The following is a 27397-nucleotide window of genomic DNA, read 5'->3' as shown; positions in this document are numbered from 1 at the left end:
ACATCCCTCCGGGGAGGACCTTTGTTTGCCTGGCTGACAGAGGTAGAATCCTCCGCTGGGGACACTGCTCTAGACTGGCAGGTCACACGGGTAACCGTAAGACTCAAGACCTGATTGCCCGTCATTTCTGGTGGCCCACACTGCCCAAAGACATTATGGGCTTTGTTTCTTCCTGCTCAGTGTGTGCAGCTAACAAGGTTGCTCACTCCAGACCTGCTGGTCTGCTCCAGCGACTGCCAGTGCCCGATGCTCCCTGGCAGCATATAGCTAAGGACTTTATTACTGACCTGCCTCTCTCTGCAGGATGCAGTACTGTCTGGGTGGTGGTGGATCAATTTTCGAAAATGGCCCATTTCGTTCGTCTGACCAGCCTTCCTTCTGCTCATCAACTGGCAAACCTTTTCATCCAACACATCTTCCGCCTGCACGACTTGCCTCGGCATATTGTGTCTGATTGGGGGGTCCAGTTCACCTCTAGGTTTTAGAGAGCCCTCTGTAGACTCCTCAACGTGAGATTGGACTTTTCCTCTGCCTACCATCCTCAGTCAAATGGTCAAGTCGAGAGGATCAATCAGATCTTGGAAAACTACCTACGCCACTTCATCTCCAAGCAGCATGATGGCTGGGTGCAGCTTCCTCCGTGGGCTGAGTTCTCATATAAGAATCACACTAGCAAGTCCACAAAAACGACACCGTTCTTCATTGTCTATTGCCAACATCCACGAATTCCTCTCCCGGTGTCCGTTATGTTCGAGATACCAGCAGCAGATTCTGCTTTTAGAGACTTCCTGCAGATCTGGCAGCAGACTCGATCCACCATCCTACTGGCAGTCGACCGCATGAAACTGAAGGCAGATACGAGGAGAAGAGAACCTCCTCACTATAACCCTCGATAAATTTTTGGAGGGGTATAGTTTTGGCAAGAAGGTGCCAAAAATATATTCTAATAAAAAGGAGGCCCCAAAATCCACTAGGTGCTCCTTTGCTTCTGAGGGATGTGTTTCATTCAGTCCATTACCACACTAGAGACACATGTGGGATATTTTGAAAATCTGCAGAATGTGGGCAATAAATATTGAGTTGCATTTATCTGGTAAATCTTTTTGTGGTATGAAAAAAATTGATTAAAATGGATTGTAAATTTCACCTCCACTTTGCTTTATTCCTGTAAAACGCCTAAAGGGTTAAAAAACTTTCGAAATGCTGCTTTGAATACTTAGTGGGGTGAAGTTTTTAAATTGGGTGATTTATGGGGGGTTATAATATATATGGCCCTCAAAGCCACTTTAGAACTGAAGTGGTCCCTAAAAAAATAGGCTTTGTAAATTTTCTTGAAAGCGTGAGAAATTGCTGCTAAAGTTTTAAGCCTTGTAACATCCTAAAAAAATAAAAGGGTCCTTGAAAAATTATGCCAACATAAAGTAGTCATATAGGAAATGTTAACTAGTAACTATTTTGTGTGGTATTACTTTGTGTCTTACAAGCAGATACATTTACATTTCGAAAAATGCTCATTTTTGCAATTTTTCTATAAATTTTGGTGTTTTTCAGAAATAAACACTGAATGTATTGACCAAATTTTACCACTAACATAAAATACAATGTGTCACGAGAAAATCATTTCAGAATCGCTTGAAAATTGTATTAGCTTGGAATACATTTGAACTCAAGCAGATAATTACAATATTTCTGCAAGGAAACATTTTTTTATGTTTTTTTTAATAATAATACTTTACAAAGTTATTCTAATATGTATATTGAGTTTATATATTGCCATTTCTATTGATGGCTTAGTAAAAATATTGAAAACTGAGGCCATTGTACCTTAACCCGTTAGTGACCGGCCCATAGTCCTTTTACGTCGGTCACTAACGGGCCTTATTCCGATGCCATAGACTTTTTAAGTCGCGGCATCGGAGTAAGTAACCAGAGTAGGGAGCTGTCAAATCTCCCTGCTCTCAGCTGCCAGAGGCAGCTGAGGGCTGGGAGCGTCCCTGCTCTGCCGGGTGAGATCGATATAAGTATCGATCTCACCCGTTTAACCCCTCAGATGCGGTGCTCAATAGCGAGCACCGCATCTGAGTGGTTTTGGAGAGAGGGAGGGAACTCCCTCTCATCCCACTGACACCCGGCGATAAGATCACCGAGTGTCTGTGTCTCCCATGGCAGCCGGGGGCCTAATAAAGGCCCCCAGGTCTGCCTGGAGCGAATGCCTGCTAGATCATGCCGGAGGCATGACCTAGCAGATGCCTGTCCGTTTTAAACGGACAGGCAGTAATACACTGCAATACAAAAGTATTGCAGTGTATTATAATAGCGATCTGAGGATTGCATACTGAAGTCCCCTAGTGGGACTAGTAAAAAAGAAAAAAAAAAGTTTAATAAAGTTTAGAAAAAAAAATTTGAAAAAAAAAATGAAAAACCCACTTTTTCCCCTTACAAACTGCTTTAGTATTAAAAAACCAAAATAAAGTTAAAAAGTTACACATATTTGATATCGCCGCGTCCGTAACAACCCCGAATATAAAGCTATTACATAACTTAACCCGCACGGTGAACGCCGTAAAAAATTAAATAAAAAGCGACGGAAAAATTGCTGTTTTCTGTGAATCCTGACTTGAAAAAAATGTGATTAAAAAGTGATCAAAAAGTCGCATCTACTCCAAAATGGTACCAATAAAAAACTACATGTCTTCCAGCAAAAAAAAAAGCCCTCATACAACTGCATTGACAAAAAAATAAAACCGTTACGGCTCTTAAAATATGGAGACACAAAAACAAATAATTTTGAAAAAAAAGCGTTTTAAGGCTGGGTTCACACGTGGCGGAATTTCACTAGAATTCCGCTGCGGACACTCCGCAGCGTTAATCCGCAGCGGAGCCGTTTCTGCATTGACTTCCACTTCTAAATAGAATAGAATGGATGGAAAAACGTAAAAAATAGCCTGGTCATTAAGGTCTAAAATAGGCTGGTCATTAAGGGGTTAAGAGACTACTGTATTCAAGTAACAGATTGTAGATTGTCTACAATTATTGTTTCAATATGAAAGGCAACAGAATCTTTTGCTGTTTTCCTAAATATTTGATACTGTTCCACAGTAAGGTTGGTACATAAAATGAGAATGCTTGGAGTAGGGGGAAGCTGTGGAATTAGATAAATAACTGGCTGATGGATAGAAAACAGAGGGTTGTCTTTAATGTAACACATTTTTTTTTTTATCACACATGGGATATATTTTTGTGCATGTCGCAAAGACTAGAGATATTTAGTTTGGAAAAAAGGTGGTTTAGGATGACCAAATTACCATGTAAATATACCAAATGAATATAGAGATCTGTCTAATGATCTATTTATACACAGGACCTTGACCATAATATGGGGGCACCAATTGCAAATGGAAGAAAGAAAGTTTCATACATAATCAGGTAACTTGAACATGAAAGAGCTGAACACTGGCACAAAGTCCCTTGGCCAGGGGGCGTGGTTTGCACAGCATAGCGAGCGGACGCTAATCCACAGGGCTCCCGCTGGACCGAGGGATCGGACGCCATCCACCTTTAGGAGCAGTCAATAACTGTTCCCCAGCACCACTTCGTGTACCCCGAGACGAACAGGTTGAAGGGTGTAGTGAACGGATCAGGGACGTTCCTGAGTTGCGTCCTACTTACGCGAACGAATCTTCGGCCTAGATTATCGGCCGCCCGGATGGCCAGATCTGATGGCACTTCTCCCAGAGTTCCAGAGGAGCATTCAGCCTCATCACCGGTGCTAGTCCTCCATGTACCACTATCCTGCCACCGATAATCAGAGAGGAGGCTCTGCCAGCACCCTCACTCCTGTGGTCCACAGACTCCCTGCAGTCCCCCTAGCCGACATTTGTAATATTTTGCAGCTCCATAAAAGGGGCAGTGTTGCTGCTTGCTGTTTTCCAGGGGATAGCTGAAAGGCCTGACGGGCATCCAACAGCCTTGGGCACTGTTTTGACTCAACTACCTACGTCTGACACAGACATATTTCTCTCACTTCTGAAGGGGAGCTGCGCGCTACAGGTGAATACGCAGAAGTGGTGAGTGTGCGTTTGGTAAGATATCTGAGGTGAGAGTGTAAGGACTGTGCCAATGATCCTTGGTGTGTGGAAACATATCTTTGAGACTGAGGAGCCTACTGCGCACACAAATACGTTGTTCAACTGCATTTGTTCCTTCTATCTAATTATAGCATGATGTACTAACTGAGCCTGGTAGGGCTGACTCTGCTCTATATATGATGAATATGTAGCCTCACCTGCTATAGGGACCAAAGCGGCTCTCAACATTATATCTGAACGTCTAAACATCCTAAAGATGAAAACTGATCCTTTAATAAGTCAAAATGGGAAAAACATGCAAAGCCAAAGAATCAACAAAACTCACTGAATTTTTCCAACTTCCGGAAGGAACCAACACTCAACACAGTTTACGCTCTACTAATACGTTGGCTACACTAACTCACCAATGGGCAGCGGTGGAAGCGGCGGCTATAGTTTTATAAAGAGTGCTATTTCTTCTTTCACAGAAAAATATATTACACAAATATTAACCTCACTCCGTAGATCTCTTCAGGAGGACTTTCAGCAAATGCTTCATACTTTACAGGCTGACGTCCAGAGTATTGGTGATTGCACGGATCATCTGGAATCCAAGATGGAGGAACTAACTGGTTCTCGTAATGACCTCATAGATAAGGTCAGTAACCTGGAAGATGAGCTTGAAAAAGAAGCGTCTAAAATCGCTGATGCGGAGGATCGTTCAAGGAGATGAGAGTTTTTGGAGTTTTCATTTTTACAGCTTTCGCCGTGCCGTAAAAACTAAAACTTTACTTTAATCTGCGGCTCAATACAATTACAGTTATACCAAATGTATAGTTTTTTTTATATTATACTACTTCTACAAAGAAAAATCTAATTGTTAAAATAAAAATTGTTTTGTTTCACCACATTCTGAGAGCCGTAACTTTTTTATTTTTCGGTTGATTGAGCGGTGGGAGGTCTTATTTTTTGCAGGACGAGCTTTAGTTTTTATTGGTACTGGTACCATTTTTTGGTACATAAAAAGTGATCCAAAAGTTGTATTTCATTTTTTTTTTTGAGAGCTAAAGAGACAAAAAAAAACAGCGATTTTGGCGGTTTAAATTATTTAGTTTTTTTACAGTTTTCACCGTGCGAGTTAAATAATGCTATATTGTAATAGTTTGGCCTGTTACGGACGTAGCGATACAAATTTTGTTTCTTTTTTTACATTACTTTAGAAGAAAAATGGGAAAAGGGGGGTTTTTTAACTTTAAACTTTTTTCTTTCTCACTACTAACTTTAAGGGTATGTGCACACGAGAAGTGCCTTTTACGTCTGAAAAGACAGACTGTTTTCAGGAGAAAACAGCTGCGTCGTTTCAGACGTAAATGCTGCTCCTCGTATTATGCGAGGCGTCTTTGACGCCTGTAATCTTGAGCTGCTCTTCATTGATTTCAATGAAGAACGGCTCAAATTACGTTGCAAAGTAGTGTCCTGCACTTCTTTGCCGAGGCAGTCAATTTACGCGACGTAGTTTGACAGCTGTCAAATGACGACGCGTAAATGACAGGTCGTCTGCACAGTACGTCGGCAAACCCATTCAAATGAATGGGCAGATGTTTGCCAACGTATTGTAGCTCTATTTTCAGACGTAAAACGAGGCATAATACGCCTCGTTTACATCTGAAAATAGGTCGCGTGAACCCAGCCTAATTATTCTACACATTTTATAAGTCCCCTTAGGGGACTTGAACCAGTGATCATTGGATTGCTGGTAAAATATACTGCAATACTAATGTATTGCAGTATATTGTTATTTTACAGGCTTCTGTAACTGCACGATCGATGTTCCTGTCCGTTAGTCCTGGGTGTCAGCTGTAATACACAACTGACACCCGCAGCGTATGGAGCGGGCTCAGCACGTGAGCCTGCTCCTTAAATCAACCCGCGCACCATGACATGCTATTAAGTCATAGTGCGCAAAGGGGTTAATGCACAGCGGATGGTGTGAATATTGCAATTTTCCACTGATATGCCATTTTAGTGCATATGTTGTGCCCAGTTTGTGCCACTGAAGACAAATACCTCAGTGCCCAGTTTGTGCCACTGAAGACAAATACCTCATAAAAAGTTAAGCGGATTCTCTCGGGTATGGCAATGCCATATATGTGGGCGAAAACTGCTGTTTGGGTACTCTGCAGGGCTCAGAAGGGAGGGATGCTATTTTGCTTTTGGAGTGCAGATTTTGCTTGGTAGTAGTTCTGTTTGGGGTTTTGCTGGTATTTCAGTTTATAATGTGGGGGCATATGTAATCTGTGCGGAGAACATCAGGGCATAATAAGAGGGTATAATAATGCGGTAAATAAATAATAATTCATAGATATGTGGCCGGTGTCGCCTGATAAATGGCGCCCGATCTTATCCGATTTTGGAACACTCGGCAAAATTTAGCATTGCCATATTCTGAAAGCCAGAACATTTTTATCATATTTTCACCACCGGAGCTGTGTGAGGGCTTATTTGTTGAGGGACAATCTGTAGTTTTCATTGGTACCATTTTGGGGTACATGCGATTTTTTGATCACTTCGTATTAATTTTTTTTGCAAGCCGGGTAACCAAAAACAAGCAATTCTGACAATTTTTTTTAGTTTATTTATTGCAGCGTTCACCGTGTGCTATAAATGACAGTTTTTACTTTATTTTGAGGGTCGGTACAATTACGGCGATACCATAGGAATATAGTTTTTTTTATGTTTTGCAGCGTTTGCGCAATAAAATCACATTTTTATAAAAATAATTTATTTTCTGTGTCACCATATTCTGAGAGCCGTAACTTTTTTATTTTTTAGTCAAAAAAGCTGTGTAAGGGCTTGTTTTTTGCGGGACGGGTTGTAGATTTTATCCGTACTATTTTCGGGTACATGCAACTTTTTGATCACTTTTTATTCTCTATTTTGGGAGGGGTGGTGACCCAAAAATAGCGATTCTGGTGTAGTTTTTATTGATTTTTTTGGGGTGTTCATCATGTGGGGAAAATAACATTATAGTTTTGTAGTTTGGGTCGTTACGAACACGTCAATACCAAATATGTGTACTTTTTTAATGTGTTTATTTTTTCCTATAATAAAAGTCTTATTATAGGAAAAAAATAATTTTTTGTTTATATAACTTTTATTTTAACACTTTTTAAAAAAAAAAATGTATTACTTTTTTTTTTTACAGTTTTTACTTGTCCCACTAGGGGACATTTAGACTTGCAGCTTTGATCGCTGCTAGAGTACATTACACTACCTACATAGTGTAATGTGTTCTAACTGTCATTCTGACGTGACAGTCACATTGACAGGAAGCCTTGGAGGACCGGCCGGAGGCTGCTCCTCCGAGGTTTTCGTACATGGCAACCCGGAGTTCATTAGTTCATTGTCTGGCCTACGATTGCCACACCTTCGTGGGGGCTGCCGATGTGCTTCAAACGCCTTAAATGCGGCGAACGCAATCTGTCGCCGCATTTATGGGGTTAATTGCCAAAATAAGCGTTGGTCCGCTGACCAGCAAGGCTGGAGTGTCAGCTGTCGGGGACAGCTGACCTCCTGATTTCCGGCCACTGTCCGTTAAGACAATGTGAGCCGGGAACTACTCTGAAACTGTACGTCCTGATGCGGGAAGCAAGCTGTCACAGACACATTGTTTGTGGACCCACTAGGCCGCTCCGCCGTAGCGGGGAGGCAGCTGACCAGGTCACAGTCTAAGCAGAAGTAAATGGCAGACAGTAATGCTTGGGTACCTGAAATAGTCCGGGCGGTGGCTGTGGCTTCAGCACGGATGGAGGCAGGTGCGGCAAGTGGCGCCAGACGTGGCGGGCAGTATCCGATGAAGCGGTAGACACTTGACGTGGCAGATGGCACTTGACGTGGCAGATGGTACTTGACGTGGCAGATGGCACTTGACGTGGCAGAAGACACTTGACGTGGCAGATGGCACTTGACGTGGCAGTAGACACTTGACGTGGCAGATGGCACTTGATGTGGCAGATGGCACTTGACGTGGCAGATGGCACTTGACGTGGCAGAAGACACTTGAACGCAGGTAGGCACAGGAACAATACGGAATACAGGAACGGTAACAGGGCACGGATAACAGCTGGAACGGGAGACACTAAGGGACCATTTGCGAGACAGACTGGGAAAGACTAACAACGCTCAGGCAAGGATTAGAAGGCCAGGGGCCTTCTTATAGACCAGGAAATCGTGGCAGTTGATGGTGATGACGATTTCCTAATTGCGCGCGCTGACCCAGCCGAACGGAGCGTAAGTGAGCGCTGGCATCTCCTAGGAGGGAGACGGAGGCCAGCGCTCACAGATCCATGGCTGCGGGCGTCGGGAGGTGAGTAAACCCGACGGCCCGCGGCCATGGACGCTACAGTATCCCCCCTCTTACGCCCCCTCTTCTTGGGGCCAGAGTGAGAGAGGAACTTTTTAATAAGAGTAGGGGCGCTGAGGTTCTCTTCTGGCTCCCAGGACCTCTCCTCAGGACCAAACCCTCTCCAGTCCACCAAATAGAAAGTCCTTCCTCCTACCCTCTTGCGGTCCAGGATCTCCTTTACCTCGAATACATCAGAAGGACCGCTGGGAGCAACTGTGGAACTAGAAGTCTTGCTGTAGCGGTTCAGTACCACTGGTTTCAGGAGGGACACATGGAATGAGTTAGGGATTCTGAGGGTAGGAGGCAGCCGCAGCTTATAGGAGACAGGGTTAATTTGTTGCAGGATCTCGAAAGGACCAAGGAACCTGGGAGCGAACTTGTATGAAGGCACCCTCAAGCGAATGTTCCGAGAGGACAGCCATACTTTAGTCCCCGGAAGATACTGAGGCGGCTCTCTTCTCTTAGTATCTGCCTTACGCTTCATGCGATCTACCGCCAGCAAAATAGAGGACCGGGTCTGTTGCCAGATTTGCAGGAAGTCCCCATATGCAGAGTCAGCAGCGGGTACCTGAGATGAAGTTGATACAGGAAGAGGGACACTGGGATGTTGACTGTACACGATGTGAAACGGAGTGGAGGTGGTGGACTCACTTGTGTGGTTATTATATGAAAACTCAGCCCATGGAAGAAGCTGTACCCAGTTATCGTGTTGAGAAGAGAAGAAGTGGCGAACATAATTTTCCATGTTCTGGTTGATCCTCTCAACTTGCCCATTGGACTGGGGGTGATAGGCAGAGGAAAAGTCCAATCTCACATCCAGGAGTTTACAGAGGGCTCTCCAGAACTTAGAGGTAAACTGAACCCCCCGGTCAGACACAATGTGAAGAGGCAAGCCATGCAAGCGGAAGATGTGCTGAATGAAGAGACTCGCCAGTCGGGGAGCAGAGGGTAGGCCGGTCAGCGGAATAAAATGTGCCATCTTAGAGAACCGGTCCACCACCACCCAGATGGTGTTGCATCCTGCTGAGGGAGGAAGGTCTGTGACGAAGTCCATTGCGATGTGCTGCCAGGGGGCACTGTGTACAGGCAGAGGTTGAAGCAGGCCGGCAGGCTTGGAGTGAGTCACTTTATTAGAGGCACAGACCGTGCAAGCAGAGATAACGTCCAGAACATCCTTAGGCAGCGTGGGCCACCAGAAGTGACGAGCGATCAGGTCCTGGGTTTTACGGACACCGGCGTGCCCAGCTAGTTTAGAACTGTGTCCCCAGCGGAGAATTCTTCTCCTGTCTGCCAACCGAACAAAAGTTCTCCCTGGAGGGATGTCTCTAATCTGCAGAGGATTGGCGGTGACAACGCAGGATGGGTCTATGATCGTCTGAAGAGACTCCACCGTGTCTTCCGTCTCAAAAGATCTGGACAGGGCATCGGCCCTCACATTCTTGTCAGCGGGACGGTAGTGGAGCAGAAATCGGAAACGGGTGAAGAACAGTGACCACCTGGCTTGACGAGGATTCAGTCTTTGAGCGGACTGAAGGTAAGTGAGGTTCTTGTGGTCGGTGAAGATCAGGATGGGGTGAGCTGCGCCTTCTAGAAGATGTCTCCACTCCTCCAAAGCCAATTTGATAGCCAGTTGCTCCCGATCTCTAATGGAGTAATTGCGCTCAGCAGAGGAAAACAGTCTTGAGTAGTAGCCACATACTACTGCCTTTCCTTTGGAGCTCCTCTGGAACAGAAGTGCACCTGCACCAACAGAGGAAGCGTCCACTTCGAGTGAGAACTGCCGAGATACGTCAGGATGATGGGGGATCGAAGCTGAAGTGAAGGCTTTCTTGAGGCAAATGAATGCGGACTCTGCCTCTGGAGTCCATACCTTGGTGTTCACACCCTTCTTGGTAAGGGTAGAGATGGGAGCCGTCAGAGAAGAAAAATTCGGAATAAACTGCCGGTAGAAATAGGCGAAACCCAGGAACCGCTGTATGGCCCTTAGGCCTTGAGGACGTGGCCATTACAGGACAGACTTTAACTTCTCAGGGTCCATCTTAAGGCCTTGATCCGAGATGAAATAGCCCAGGAAGGGCAAAGACCTCTTTTCAAAGGTGCATTTTTCTAACTTGGCATACAAGCGACTCTCTCTTAGTCGCAGGAGAACTTGACGAACATGCCTCCGATGGGTCATCAGATCTGGGGAGAAAATTAGAATATCATCGATATAAACTATGACACACATATAGAGGAGATCTCGGAAGATATAATTAACGCACTCCTGAAATACTGCGGGAGCGTTACACAGTCCTAAGGGCATCACTAGGTATTCGTAGTGCCCATCGCGGGTGTTAAATGCCGTCTTCCATTCGTCACCCCGGCGAATACAGATTAGATTATAGGCCCCCCGCAGATCTAGCTTGGAAAAAATTTTGCCTCCTCGTATTCGATCAAACAGCTCGGAAATAAGTGGCAGCGGGTATTTGTTCTTGACCGTGATCTGATTGAGACCACGGTAATCAATGCAGGGTCGGAGAGATCCATCTCTCTTTTTAACGAAGAAGAAGCCTGCCCAGGCCGGGGAGGAAGATTTTCGAATAAAACCCCTCTCCAAGTTCTCCTTGATATAGGCTGACATCGATAAAGTCTCTGGCAAGGAGAGAGGATATACTCATCCACGGGGAAGAGAAGCATTGGGAACCAGTTCAATGGGACAGTCATAATTCCGATGTGGAGGCAACGTCTCAGCCTCTCGTTTGCAAAAGACATCCGCAAAACTGGCATACTGAGAAGGTAGATCAGAGAGTGACTGAGGCAGAGGGGGCACAACAGGACAGACCTGTGACAGGCAATGGCTATGGCATCTGGAACCCCATTGAAGAACTTCTCCAGAACTCCAGTCGAGTGTCGGGGCGTGCAGACGGAGCCATGGCAGACCCAGCAGGATAGGATTGATAGCCTTAGGTAGTACCAGGAAGGAGATCTGTTCTGAGTGAAGAGCTCCGACCCGTAGTGTCCACGGCTCAGTGATGAGCATGATAGGATCAGGCAATGGTAGACCATTCACAGAAGCAACTGCCAGGGGTCTCTCCAGACGGACTGTCGGTAGTTGAAACCGATCCACTAGATCCTGGTGAATAATCTTAGTAGCTGCTCCAGAGTCAAGATAGGCGGAGGAAAGATGTGATGTCTCTCCGGTGACGATGGCCACAGGTATCGATAATTTGGAAGAGGTTTTAACGTTTGGAGACGTTCTACAGAGAGTTGCCTCTCCAATCAACCCTAGGTACTGGAGTTTCCCGGTTTCTGTGGGCATTGGCGCACAAAATGACCCTTGAGGCCACAATACATACAAAGTCCAGAGGAGCGTCTGCACTGCTTCTCCTGTTCAGACAACCGGACTCTGTCTACATGCATGGGTTCTTCAGGTAGCGCACTAGGAGTGGACAATAGTGGTCTCTGGACTGATGGTGCTGGGCTGTGGACCCGGCTCTCCTGACGAACCTCTAGAGAGCGCTCTTGGATTCTCATATCAACCCGGGTGGCTAACAGGATGAGGGAATCCAAAGTAGAAGGAAGGTCGCGGGCTGCCAGTTCGTCCTTGATGTGAGAGGACAGTCCCTGCCAGAAGGTCGCCACCAGTGCCTCATTGTTCCATGCCAGCTCGGCTGCTAGGGTACGGAAGGAGATAGCATACTTCCCTACTGTATGCCTTCTTGCTTGAGGGTCAAGAGAGTGGCTGCGGCAGAGGATGTTCGACCCGGCTCCTCGAACACGGCACGAAAGGACTGCAGGAACAAGGCTAGGTCCGAGGATACAGGTCCTTGTTGCTCCAAGATTGGGTTCTTCCATGCGAGGGCCTTGCCAGCGAGGAGGGAGATAATAAACGCCACTTTGGCCTCCTCGGAGCGGAAGAGATGAGGCCGTAGCCTAAAATGCACCGTGCATTGATTAAGAAATCCTCTACATGCTCTGGGGTCACCATCGTAGCGAGGAGGAAGAGGCAGAGGAACTGAGGATCCGGAACAAACAGGGGGAGCAACAGGCAATGGCACAACAACAGCTTCAGGAGGAAGAACCGGAGGTGGAACAGCGAGTAGATCCAGGCGAACCAGGATAGAATTCACCGCCTCAAGGAGTTGATCCTGACGTGTGCGTAGGTCCTGCATCTCTGTCTGAGTCTTCTGTACGGGGGTCTTGGGCTGGCCAGTGGATTGCATGGCCTGAGCGTACTGTCACGGACACAGGGTTTGTGGACCCACTAGGCCGCTCCGCCGTAGCGGGGAGGCAGCTGACCAGGTCACAGTCTAAGCAGAAGTAAATGGCAGACAGTAATGCTTGGGTACCTGAAATAGTCCGGGCGGTGGCTGTGGCTTCAGCACGGATGGAGGCAGGTGCGGCAAGTGGCGCCAGACGTGGCGGGCAGTATCCGATGAAGCGGTAGACACTTGACGTGGCAGATGGCACTTGACGTGGCAGATGGTACTTGACGTGGCAGATGGCACTTGACGTGGCAGAAGACACTTGACGTGGCAGATGGCACTTGACGTGGCAGATGGCACTTGACGTGGCAGAAGACACTTGAACGCAGGTAGGCACAGGAACAATACGGAATACAGGAACGGTAACAGGGCACGGGTAACAGCTGGAACGGGAGACACTAAGGGACCATTTGCGAGACAGACTGGGAAAGACTAACAATGCTCAGGCAAGGATTAGAAGGCCAGGGACCTTCTTATAGACCAGGAAATTGTGGCAGTTGATGGTGATGACGATTTCCTAATTGCGCACGCTGGCCCTTTAAGGCGCGCACCCTACGGGACCCAGCCGAACGGAGCGGAAGTGAGCGCTGGCCCTTTAAGGCGCGCACCCTACGGGACCCAGCGCTCACAGATCCATGGCTGCGGGCGTCGGGAGGTGAGTAAACCCGACGGCTCGCGGCCATGGACGCTACACAAGCCCTCTGCGGGACGTACAGTTGCGCGTGAAGAGGTAAAAAAAAGTTAAATTCATTTAAAAAAATGAATGTTAAAAAAATTGTTAAAAAATAAACATAAATACATATTTTTTTACAATAAATAAACTTTTTCAAATATAAGTCCCATAACATGAAATAATATAGACATATTTTCTATCACCACGACCGTAACAACCTGTACAACAAATGTATTACATTATTTATGATGATCGGTGTATGGTGTAAAAATAAATAAATATTAAAACTGTAGCAGAACTGCTTTTTTTCTGCATTTTCGCCAAAATAAAAATTTATATAAATTAAACGATAATGTATTTGTACCAAAAAATGGGACCTACATAAAGTACAACTTGTCTCGCAAAGAACAAAGTCTCATACAACTACGTCGTACAAAAAATAAAAAAGTTACGAGCGTTCGGATGCAAAGAGGGAAATATAAAAAAAAAATTCTGTCCTCAAGGCCAAAATTGGCCGTGTCCTTAAGGGGTAAAGCAGAATAAAGCCCTTAAATGCTCTCATAGAAAATTTCCACATATATACACAGCTAATAATGAGGGGAAAAAAGCTGGATTTCTCTTTGCAATTAAGGATACCCTAGCTAATTGACACCTGAGCAGATCCACATGGTAGACAGTTAATCATCACATGTACTATCAATAATAAAATATTATACTCTAGTCGGACTTTACTCTCCCAACAAAAGACAGATTTCATTCTTAAACAAACTTTTAAATTGTTACATAGGTTTAAGAAAGGCTCTTTGATTATATGCGGAAATTTTAATGCCACAGTGTACCCGGACATTGACTGCTCAAGTACACCCTGAAATAGAGTTGCTTTAGCTCAAGTGCTAAAGAAAGAACATCCACACGATATTTGGCGTTATTTGCACCTAGGGGAAAGAGACTATACCTACTTTTCTCATGCCCATACTTCATATACAAGGATTGATATGTTCTTAATTGATAGTGCTTTGGTGCAAGCAATGGAAATGGCCTCAATTGGTCTCATAACATGGTCGGATCATGCGCCTATCTCCCTGACTAAAATAGAAAGGTACAATTGCATAAACTTTAGACCCTGGCACATTAACTCTTACCGTTTAAACATTCCCAAACATAAGGAAGCCATAGCAAAGTCTATTGAACAATACTTTGATCTCAATTCCTCCCCTGACATCTCACCATCTACTCTGTGGTGCTGTCACAAGGCGGTAATCAGAGGGGTATTTATTAAGCTAGTGGCTTATGAGAAAAAACAGAGAGAATCCCTTAGGCATTCTGTTCTTACCCAATTATACTATTTGGAACATTTGAATAAACAGAGGCATAATGAGCAAATCTCGGCTCAAATTACAGATCTATAGAAACAACTACACGTTTTTATGTTGTATATTATTTAAAATATATATTTTTTTAAATAAAAAATAACAATAACATAGAAATGTATACACATCCAGTTAGATACATATTAATAAAGAGCAATATGCAATATACAATGATACAATGCAAGCAATACAAGAGAATCATATCGCGTGCTTGGCGTGTAAAAGCTTGTGAACAAAAAGTGGAAATTATTAAAATTAAAAATGAGAATAAAAACCATAAGAAAGAGAAATAGAAATAAAGGTACTCAGTATATTACAGCAAGTGTCACATTGAAGTCTAAGATCAAGGTTTATAACCCTGTTGCAGTTATATAAGCACATATAAGTACATTGTAAGAGAAAGGAGTACAGAAATAAATAAATAAATAGGACATAACTCTATACCATGACAAATGTACTAGACCATTCTAAGAGCATGTGAAGCGCGCCAGCTTCCAGGCACTCCACAGGGCCCATAATTTTATAAATTGTTCATGCGTTCTAGACTCCCAACTGGACAGTTCTTCTAATCTATCGACTTGTCTGACTCTAGTGAGCCACATAGAGACATCAGGTGGTTGTTTATCCAACCATTTAATAGGGATGAGAAGCTTAGCTCCCATTATAAGGAGTGATGGCAAATCATGCCTAGTAGGGTAGGTTAACCAATACTAGAGAAGGAGTAAGCTTAATGTTCTTATTACAAATCGTATTGACATGCAATTCAATAGAAGACCAGTAAGGTGTGATTATAGGACACTCCCACCATATATGGGTTAGAGTGCTTGGGGACTTACCGCACCTCCAACACGCATCTGATGCGGTATTGTCCATTTTAGCTACTGTGTCCGGGGACCTATATCACCTAGTGAGTAGCTTAAAAGCATTCTCCTGCATTCTAACACATCTGGATAGACCATATGATCTCTTAGGTATAGCTGAAGTGTCCCTGGAGGAAAATAAAACCTTCAAGTCCCTTTCCCAAGCAATAATTAAGATGAGTAATTTGTTAGACAGTATGGATATCAGTTTTTTAGTTAGAGGAGTGGAGCAAATCATAGCTTCAAACCATGAGAGTGGCCTGGTAATCTTATAGCATTCCAGAAAACCTAAGCTGGTAGTGTTGAAATGTTCTTACTGCACTTAGGACCAATGTTGTCCTTGTCTCAAGCTATTGATGTCAATTGAGTGTCAATGGTTGGTACAGTACTACCTTTGTATAGGTCACCTTTTGAAATAGAGTTCATTGAGCACCACAAGTTCAAGGGGTCATCAAATTGCAGGTATAGAGTGTAAAGTGGTAAATGTGCCGGCATTAAGGGCGAGGGAAACTGAAAACTGGACACATGAGTAGTAGGAAATTTCCGGGAGAACAGGAGGCCCTTTATCGGTGGGCATTCTCTATCCACTCTGCTCATCCGTCCCCCACCACCCCATAGGGTAGACAGAACCTGAACTTTGAAGTTTTCCAAAGCAATTTGTTTAGTTAAGTTAGAATTTGAGCTGAACAATTCAAGATGTGTCCTGTTGTATAGCTCGATAATATAGTAGTGTGTCTGGAAGACCAAAGCCTTGGGGAGGGTTAATTGCTTATATGAGATTCTAGGGCGGGACTTGTTCCATAAAAATCTAGAGAACATTCTGCTAATCTCTGTGAAAAAGGAAGTAGGTATGAAAATAGGGGCAGCCTGCATTAGGTATAAAAATGTAGGTACTATAAACGATTTTAGTAAGTTCTTTCTCCCCATCCACGATATCATCGGGATCTGTAGGTCACGCAGTTGATCAGAAACAGACTTCAGTAATGGGGGGAAATTAAGGCGGTAGATATCATGTAAATTACTAGATATCTTGACACCCAGGTAGGTGATGTATGATGATGCCAACTTAAATGGGAAGTCTCTCGTGAGAGTAGAGACTACAGATGGAGACAAAGTGATATTCAGGGCCTCACATTTTGAGTGGTTAATCCTAAAATTGGATAAAATACCAATACCAAATGCCTCTAACAATTTCAGTAAGGCAGGGAACGTAGTCTAAGGATTCGAGATAAACAATAACATGTCATCTGCGAAAGCAGCTACTTCATGGTCTTTATTTTCCACCTACAGTCCTTGGATATTGGGATTTTGTCTAATGGCTTGAATTAAAGTTTCTAGGGTTAGAATGAAAAGGATAGGGGCCAGCGGGCAGCCCTGTCTCGTGCCATTATTTATTATGAAGGGAGATGACAATAGACCATTAGCTCTAACCCTAGCTGAGTGCGAGGCATAGAGAGTAAAGACAGCATCTACCACTGCTGAGGGAAAGCCAAATTGAAGCAATGTGAGGTACATATATTGCCAGTCCACCCTGTCAAAAGTTTTTTCAGCATCTGTACCTAGCAATATAAGGGGTCTTTTGAATGTTTTAGTATGGTTTATAGCATCTAAAACTCTATAAGAGTTGTCTGTACCCTCCCTGCCTCGCACAAAGCCAGACTGCTCTGGATCGATCAATTTGGGCAAAACAAGGGCCATTCTATTCGCCAAAAGGCTTCGCCCATAAGTTAACATTGTATTTAGGAGTGAAATAGGGCGATAATTCCCACATTGAGCAGGATCTTTACCCCCTTTATGTAGTATTGCTATATGTGCCTCAAGGGCTTGGGAGTGTGGGGGGCAACCAGAGTTCAGCGAGTTGAAATATTCTACCAAAGGAACATCCAGTACATCGAAAAATGTATTGTAATAGAAAATCGGGAAGCCATCTGGGTCAGGACATTTGCCATTTGGGATTGTCTGAAGGGCCTTCTTAATTTCATCTGAAGTGACTGGGGCCAGAAGTGGTGTCACATCTTCGTCAGTTAAAGTTGGAAGGGATAATGTGTCCAGGAAACATAGTATGGCTCGGCTTTTACTATCACTAGAAGGGACAGGGTCAGTAAAGGCGAGGTTAGTAGTAGAAGCACTCTTTTTTTAAATTATACAGTGAACTGTAGAATGAGGAGAAAGTATCAGCTATAGTAGATGGGTCAGAAGATATAGAGCCCTGATCCGTTAGGATTTGTTTAGTATGTGTTTTCTCTTTGGCGTTTTTGACTAATGCGGACATAACTTTCCCCCTTTATCCCCATCAGAAAAATATTTAAGCTGCATGCGAAGGTAGGCCTGGGCAGATTTAATGTTTAAGACATCTTTAAGAGTGTTACAAAGATTAGTCAGCTTATCTTGTTCCAAAATTGCAAGTGATCTATTATGTAACTTTTCAATTTTAGCTATCTGAGACAATAGCTCACTTATCCGTTTGGCACGTTGTTTTTTGCGATATGCTCCTAGGGCTATAAACTCTCCCCTCATATAAGCCTTATGTGTCTCCCTTCTAGAAGCTTGAGTAGTGTCTGCAGATAAATTTATAGCAAAGTAAAACTTCACCCTCCCCTCAAGAGCCCCCAGCGTTGTATGGTTGTCCAAAAGAGTCTAATTTAATCTCCAAGTCCACTCTCTAGAAGAATGACCAGTAAGCTTAGCCTCAAAATAAACAGGTGCATGATCAGAAATCGTTAGGCTACCAATTGAGGGGGCTAGGATTTGTGAGAGACAAGAGTCAAGTGTAAATAAACAATCTAATCTCTGGTAAGAACGGTGAGCAGCAGAGAAGAAGGTGAAATCCTTGGTGTCTGGGTACAGAATCCTCCACACATCTATTAAGTTAACCTGCGCCAATGATGAAAATATACACTTCTGAGCCCTGTAGGAAACAGCTGATCTCTTTGAAGTAGAATCCAGTAATGGGTTCAAGACTAAACTCAAGTCATCTCCTATAAATAATAACCCCTCAGTGAAAGCTGCGATTTTCTTTAAAACTGCTATGATCCATTTTGTTGTGTTAATATTTGGAGCATAAAGGTTACAAATCGTAACTAGTTGGTTACCAAATCATAAAAAAAAAAATCATAATAAACATCTCCCTTCTGAGTCAGCTATCAGGTCCACATACATGAATTGAGAGTTCTTATGAAAGCCAATACTTACACCCCTAGATGCCGAGGATGGGCTAGGGGTATGATACCAATTGTTATAAAGTCCATGCTGTAATTTAGGAATATGACCAAAGCGAAAGTGAGTCTCTTGTAATAAGAGGATTTCGGATTTGGTTCTAGACAGCAGAGAGAAGATGCAATTGCGTTTAGGTGGAGAATTGCATCCTTTTACATTAAATGTACAAAAGTTTAGAGTTACTTTAGTCATATTTGGGGGAGTGTGAATACCTTGAAAGAACAGATAATGTGAGTACCACTAAGATGAAAGTCAAATATAAACTATAACAATGTATAACGAAACCTGAGACATTACAGGGAGGTTGCATACTTCGTATGAACAGCATATAGACAACAATCTGTAGAGGAGAGACTCCTGTACAAAAATGTAAGCCTGTAAGGAAGGAAGACAATGAGAGGGAGGAGGATGGGAGAGGGAAGAAGAGTGGAAGAGCAGAGAGAATAGTAGCCCTGATCGGAGGAGCTACCAGAAACCATGTAAGCAGAGAAAAACATTTATTACCGGCCAACAATAGAAAATATTATGTTTACTTTTTCTTTCTTTTAATTGACCATGTAACAAATATAATAAGAGACTATAAGCAAAAAGGATATGAAGGTAGACAATTGTAGAAAGAGTCCTAAGTGATAGATGATGTAGCATGGTGTTTCTTGGATCTTGGCGACTTCATCTTAGAGACTGTGGACCAGGCATCGTGAGTTGGTAATTCAGGTAGATCATCGGATTCATCCAATGGTAGCCAGGAAGGGATGTCCATAGGGTCAATATGAAGTTTACCCCAAACATATCTAAGATCCTCCGGTTGTCTGATCATCATCTTCTTGCCTCCGTGGTTAATGGCCAGCCAAAAGGATACAGTATTTTGGATTCTCTAAGCTTATCAGTGAGTGGCTTCAAAACTCTGCGCTTCTGCATGATAGAAGGGGCATGGTCCTAAAATATTCGAATTCCTGATTCCTCAAACGAAAGTTCTCCCCTGTCTCTTGCACTGGAAAGGATAAGAGATGTATCCACATAACTCAGAAGTTTGCATATGATGTCCCTGGGTGGGTCAGACTGTGCCGGCTTTGGCCTCAGAGCTCTGTGCACTCTTTCAATAACAATATTGGTCACTTTATCCCAAGATAAACTCAAATAAGTGAGAGACTGTGGTTTGCAGACTATCCTGTAAAAAGGATTCAGGCAGGCCTCTTATCCTTAAATTGTTTCTTCTGCTCCTGTTCTCCTGGTCCTCCAGGAGCAACAGAGTCTGATTGATTTGGGCCTGTTGTGTAAGAACTTTATTGTTCAATGCAGTGTTGAATAAAATTGGGGATTATTGGGCCTGTTCCAGGGCCTCCACCCATCCCCCAACATAACGTATGCCAGATTTAATATCCGCCAACTCACTGGCTAAAGGAGCCAAAGCCTTGGTCAATGCACTTTTCAGAAAGCTCTCGTGAGATAGGAAGTAGATCATCACTTGCTTGTGCATCTGAAGTGCTTTCGGCATCCGAGTTCTCAGAGTGCTGGGCGGCATCTTGGGTGCTCGCGCCGGAGAAGCAGGCAAGCTCTTTTGAAAGAATTTATCAACTTCATGTGAAGCCTTAGGAGCCGGAGTGAGATCCCGATTCTTCTCTTTAGCGGACTGCTTTCCCACGGTTAAGAACGGCCGGTATAATCAGGGTTTCTAGTGCTCGACAGCGGGAGACTGCGTATCACATGTCTGCCATGTACCGCAGTCAGGCTCTGTCCCCACTTTATGTTGTATAAATACAAACTAGTACTTAAAAAGTAAAAACAAAAACATTTTTATGTAGCAGGAGAGAGAGCAGGGGCAATCCTTATTAGGAAAGTAAAACGTCAACAAGCAAAGAGTGCCAATGCTTACATTGATCATCCTCAGAAAGGTAGGGTGTATAACCCTGAAGATATGGCTGATGCTTTTGTATTTTACTATAATAAGCTTTAAAATGTAAAAAAAAGATACCAATACCCCTCAACCGACAGATGCCCTAATTAATGGATTCCTCCGTGAGTTGGACCTCCCTAAACTTTCAGAGACTGATAGGCATCACATCAATGCTCCTATTACAATCACGGAGATAGAGAAAGCTATCAAATCCCTCAAAACCCCTAAGGCATCTGGCCCAGACGGCCCAGAGTGCTTCCCCACTCTGTTATCTAATGAGTTAGCACACGTGTTTAACACCTTGGTTGACTATATTTTTTCCCACGAGAAATGTTAAGCGGCACTATTATAGCTCTTCCGAAGCCTGGTAAACCCCACATTTCTCAAGGGAACTACAGGCCAATGTCTCTGTTAAATAGCGATCTGAAGATATTTTCTAAGATTCAAGTACTGAGGCTGGATCCTCTTTTACCTACTCTAATAGACATGGATCAAATGGGCTTTGTGAGGAGAAGAGAAGCTACAGATCCAACCATGAGAATGATTAACCTGATACATATAGCACATTCCCTTCGAACCCCTGCTATCTGTATGTCCCTCGACGCAGAAAAAGCGTTCGATAGGGTCCACTGGGGATTCCGATCAAAGGTTCTTGACAAATTTGGGTTTGTGGGCTAGATCCCTCGGCACAAGTCTTTATTTCCGGTAAGTCCTTCTCTTTAACCAATGAAACATTACAAGGTTGCCCATTATCCCCTTTGATTCCTACCTTTAATACTGTAACCGTTTGCTGCATCAATCAGAGTACAAAATTATATTATTGGCTTATCTATTGGGAGTACACATCATAAAATATGTCTATACGCAGACGATGTCATTCTCATTGTAACTTTGCCGCTTTTCTCTCTCCCAAATATACAAGAAACTATCCTAGCCTTTAGTGAAGTATCATATTACAAAATAAATGAGACCTAATCTGCGATGTTACCAATTTTTGCGTCTGCTTCTCTAAAAAAAAGTGTATTTCTCGATTGGTTACAAATATATAACATAATTGGGGATTAAATCAACTGCGAACCCTTTGATCATAGTGAATATTAATTTTAAGGAACTGCTTTCCTCTATTAAGACCCAGACTATGCAGATGGATTGGGAGAATTAATCTGGTAAAAATGTGGCTTATGCCTAAAATACTTTATTATATCCATACAATCCCATTGAATGTTCCATTATCATTAATAGCCGACATCCTAGCACACTCCTTAAATTTGTGTGGGCATATAAGAGAGCTAGGATTTCCAAAACCTTCATGACTACCCATACTTCTAGAGGAGGGATGGGAGTCCCTAATGTCTATTATTATTTGGCAGCGGCCTTAGCGTCGATCAAACAATGCTGGTATTCGGACATTAATGCCCATTGGAAATCAATTGAAAGGCAGTTTGTTCCTCAGTCCGATATCAAGGCAGCCATTCTTGGTCCAATTATGGGGGCTCAGATTGATAAATGTGTGCTACCTACAACTAGACATATGTGTCAAGCATGGGGTAAAGACCTTTTGGTATACAAAATATACAATTTTTCTTTAAAAAATTGTCCTCTTGGTTAAATCTCCAATTGTATTCTAAATTTAGATCTGACGTTACAGATACACTCAGGTATTATGCGCATATCTGATTTGTATAACAATTCACAACTATGCTCCTTTACTGACATACAGAATGGTTTTGCAGTTTCCAAGCATTAGTTATTTGCCTTTTTGCAGATTCAAGATTTTATACATCAAAATCAACCTACCTCTTCAGCAACGGGTACCCCTTCCGTATTCCAAAGCTTTCTAGATTTAGGGAAGTCTCCCTTAAAGGAGCTGGCCTCGGTCTATCTCGCTTTAGCTACTCACACACCCTTTACTGAGCATAAATATATGTGTCAGTGGGAGTCGGACATGGGGCAGACTTTCCATGAAAAGGACTGGGAAATGGCTCTTTCCCATACTACAAAATTTTCAAAATGTGTTAACCATATAGAAGCTATCAGGAAAATTCAGTTTAGATGATATCTAACCCCGGTTCGGTTGCAACACATGGCTGTTGGCGCATCACCTATGTGCTGGGGAAACTGTCGTGATAGAGGTATACTGTTTCACCTTTGGTGGCCCTGCCAACCAGTATACCCTTTCTGGCAGCATATTTTCCAATATATTTCTGACTTAGGCTGGATTCACACGAGTATGTTCAGTCCGTAAAGGATGGCACATATTTCGGGCGCAAGTCCCGGACCGAACACACTGCAGGGAGCCGGGCTCCTGGCATCATGGTTATGTACGACGCTAGGATTCCCTGTCTCTCTGTGGAACTACTGTCCCTTACTGAAAACATGATTACAGTACAGGACACTTGTCCCGTAGCGAGGCAGGGACTCCTAGCATCGTACATAACTATGATGCTAGGAGCCCGGCTCCCTGCAGTGTGTTTGGTCCGGGACTTGCGGCCGAAATACGTTCCGTCCTTTACGGACCGAACATGCTTGTGTGAATCCAGCCTTAATGGGCTGGACTTTTGATCCTGATCCTGTTTTAGCTTTACTGGATATAAATTTGGATAGTATCCCAGCGGATTTGAGATGTCCGGTAGGACATATTTTGATAGCTACCAGATATCACATTGCGCAGAGATGGAAATCGGCTGAAGCTTTAAATATTTCGGAAGTACTTACTAGAGTGTTCCTACACTTCCAATATGAGCTACAATACGCCACATCGAAAGGGTCGAGAAAAAAATGCTTGACTAACAGGGCTCGCTGGACAGATCTGCTTCAGGTCCGTTTATTCCTCCGCAAAGACTCCATCAGTTTATGTTAGTAACTGCATATCCATACCTCCTTGGGTATGATATTTTTGTACCTCCTCACCTTCATTCTATTTTATTTTGATTTATTTTTCCTTTCTACTATGTTACATTGCTCAATACTGTTTTATACAGATGAAGACCTTGTATGCCTTCAATACGCTGTTACTCTTATATCATTCTGTATGGATTAGAGACAATGAACTGTACCTGTTCATGATACATGTATTTTACTGCAATTTTTGCATTGTTAAAGTTTTTCTTTCTCATTTTCAAAACGAATAAAAAACTATTGAGCCACAAAGTCCCTTGGCTACATAAAATGCTAATTTTAAAAGATAATACTTACAGCTGTACACATCATGTAACCAATACCAAAGTCAAAACGGCATTGCTCATTCATAGAATAATGAATCCCAGGCAGCTGAGGAAGTGACGGCCAATCATGTGCAAATGGATCATCACGTAGGCAATCATAGGAACTAGAAAAAAAAGACATACCCAATATCATATCATCATAAAATAAAGAGAATTATATATATATATATATATACATATATATATAGATAGATATATATATATAGATATATATATCTATATATATATATATATATATATATATATATATATATATATATATATATATATATATAATTTGCAATGCTTAAAGGGGAATGATGCACAGCGGCTTGTCTGTATGGGCAGCTTTGTCTCGTACTGCAGTTTCTCCTTCAAGTATTCACTTGAAAACCTGCGGTCCCAGGCGCCGCTGCCTGATAGTCTTGGGTGTGCGAAAAATCTAAATCTTTATGTGAAAATAGTAGCCTGTATAAGTACAGTGCATGGCGTATCATGGTAGATCTTAACAACCTTCTGTATTGTTACTGCAGATCTCTGCCTCACCAAGGTTGCCCACCCCTGCCACAAAGAATTCTAAAACATGATAAATCTTGAATCAAACTAGTAATCTTCAAACAATTTAATATAATAAATGTTGCCTCATATTTTATTACTTACTAAGCAGAATCCTTTATACGGCTCCCCTAATTACAGGGTAACAAAACACTCTAAAAACTTTTGACATGTTATAGTGACATGTCAGAAGCTTTGATCGGTTTAGGTCTGAGCAATAAGACCCCCACCGATCGCTAAAGCGAATCGGCAGAAGCGCTTACGCGAGTGCTGTTCTGCTTCGTTTCTGATCAGCTTTCCTCTGAAAGCCGAGCGAACAGGGTACCCCCACCGATCAAAACTTCGGACGGACATGTCACTATGAGTTATTGAAAATGTAGTTACCCTTTAAGTACCGGCTCATAGCAACATTCATTTGCAGCCCAGGGTGTGAAGGGGTTAATCAGCTCTGGGTAGATGAAAGCTGCTTTGTGATTGAGCCAATTATGTGCATCAACGCAATCAGGTTCTTCAAACAGCAAGCAGACAATGCAGATGGATATCAAATAGTTTGGTAGGACTCCCAAAAATTTATTTAGATGCAGTTTTACAACTCTGGTCTCTCAGAGGACATATTGTATACAAACCGTCTCCCACACAAGGTCCTTCCCACAGGAGACCTGAGGCAACAGCAGGTGTTCAAAAAATTCCTTTATCTCATCCAGGGACAGATTATAATGAGGGCAATCTGGGAGCAGTAAGGTCAAATAAAGTTTTTTGTTTTTTTTATTCAGCTGTGGAAATAACGGATACCGCAAATAAGAGCACACTTAATTCTTCTGGTTAGTAATAGGTGCACTCTGCCTATGAGCAGTGCCGCACCGTCCATGAGGCGAGATGAGCATCTCGCCTCAGGCAGTGGCCTGCTGTCTCTCTGAGGGGGCGCAGGCGCCACTGAAACCAGCCGCCGCCACCCCCTCCTCCACTATAATTGTAACTGCGTCTATAGGTGGTGCAATGAAGTCGTTGAAAGACGCTGATTGACATGGAAGAATGATTTGCCCAGCCACTCAGAGCCTTTTACGAACGCAAGCGCCGCGATGACGTCATCAAATCGCTTGCGTCGTTAAAAGGCGCCGAGTGGCTGGCAACATTCCGCCGCTTGCCTCGTTCAGCCCCAGCAGACTTGCTCAGAATGGAGCAGTCCTGCATTGCGAGAGGATGGCACGGGAACGGGATAAGGTGAGTATGTAAGTAAGTTTATTTTTTTCTCTATGAAAGGCTATATGTGGAGCACTACCTACAGGGATGGGCTATATGTGTGAGGGGCTATATGTGGAGCACTATCTATAGGGGCGTTTATGTTGAGTAGTATCTACATGGGGGCTATATGTTGAGCACTATTTACAGGGGGGTCATATGTGGACCATTATCTACAGAGTAGGCTATATGTTAAGCACTATTTACAGGGGGCCATATGTGGAGCACTATCTACAGGGGGATCTCTGGGGGCCACTATCTACAGGGGGCCCTATGCAGGGCACTATGTATGTGGGGCACTGTCTACAGGGGGCTCTATGTAGGGCACTGTCTGCAGGGGGCTCTATGTGGGGCACTGTCTGAAGGGAGCTCTATGGAGGGCACTATGTATGTGGGGCACTGTCTACTGTGGGCTCTATGTGGGGCACGGTCTGCAGGGGGCTCAATGTGGGACACTGTCTGCAGGGGGCTCTATGGAGGGCACTATGTACGTAGGGCACTATCTACAGGGGGCTCTATGTGGGGCACTGTCTGCAGGGGGCTCCATGTGGGGCAAGGTCTGCAGGGGGCTCTATGGGGGCACTTTCTGCAGGGGGTTCTATGGAGGGCACTGTCTACAGTGGCTCTTTGGGGGGCACTATCTACATGGGACACAGAGTGTATGTGTGTGTGTGTGCGTGTGTGTGTGTGTGTGCGTGTGTGTGTGTGTGTGTGTGTGTGTGTGTGTGACACAGTGTATTATACTATTATAATCAGGGACACAGCGCAGTGTATGGTGCTACTATATTTAGGGGCATAGTGTGTGGCACCACAAAAATGTTATCTTCGTTTATAGGTTTGAAAAGTAAGAAGCTGAAGACATCTGAGCGGAAAACTCCAGAAATGGGCTGTGACCGGGAGAAGTCATCATAAAGGTCTGGACTGGATGGAGAAGAAAAGAGAATAATAACTAGAATCTGACATCACCTGTGAGTCACTTAATGTAAATGTATATTCTGCCTCTAATCAGTACTGTAGTCACTATATGATCTGCAGTAGGACGATGGGTGTGATTATTTTTTTTTGTTGTGGGACAGCAAATCCCAGCATATCCTTACCATTGTTCAGGCCATGCTGGGAGCTGGAGTTTTACGCCATACAAACCTAAACAGCAGGGGTTTCACTATATTGACTTGTATTTGTGCTGGTGCTGTATATATGTACTGAGCTTGGTTCTGGTGTTGTATATATATATATATATATATATATTGAGCTTGGTTCTGGTGTTGTATATATGTACAGAGCTTGGTTCTGGTATTGTATATATGTACTGAGCTTGGTTCTGGTGTTGTATATATGTACTGAGGTTGGTTCTGTTGTTGTATATATGTACCGAGCTTGGTTATGCTGTTGTATATATGTACCGAGCTTGGTTCTAGTGCTGTATTTATGTAGAGAGCTTGGTTCTGGTGTTGTATTTATGTACTGGTCTTTGTTCTGGTGCAGTATATATGTATTGAGTTTGGTTCTGGAGCTGTAATTATGTAGGATATATTTATAATAACAAAATTTGAGTGGCAGATGGAATTGTTTTCAATTCATTGTATATTTAATGGGAACCTGTCAGATAGTTTTAACCCCTTAAACCACCACCATGCGGTAATACATGACCTGACAATATTTCCAAACATT

The 27397-nt window shown here is 43.4% G+C and overlaps 1 protein-coding gene across 1 annotated transcript in view; it reads right to left on the bottom strand.

The window, feature by feature from the left end:
- The window catches only part of LOC142748945 (A disintegrin and metalloproteinase with thrombospondin motifs 2-like), a 911491-nt gene that overhangs the window by 327096 nt on the left and 556998 nt on the right, over positions 1-27397 (bottom strand). Inside the window, exon 9 of the mRNA XM_075856370.1 lies at positions 23925-24057. Within this exon, the coding sequence (XP_075712485.1) occupies positions 23925-24057 (133 nt within the window). The remainder of the gene's footprint in view (positions 1-23924; positions 24058-27397) is intronic.

The sequence above is a fragment of the Rhinoderma darwinii genome, chromosome 3 (genome assembly GCF_050947455.1).
Source record: "Rhinoderma darwinii isolate aRhiDar2 chromosome 3, aRhiDar2.hap1, whole genome shotgun sequence".
Classification (NCBI taxonomy): domain Eukaryota; kingdom Metazoa; phylum Chordata; class Amphibia; order Anura; family Rhinodermatidae; genus Rhinoderma; species Rhinoderma darwinii.
Note: the sequence above shows the minus strand (reverse complement) of the source record. Positions and strands in the feature narration are given on the sequence as shown.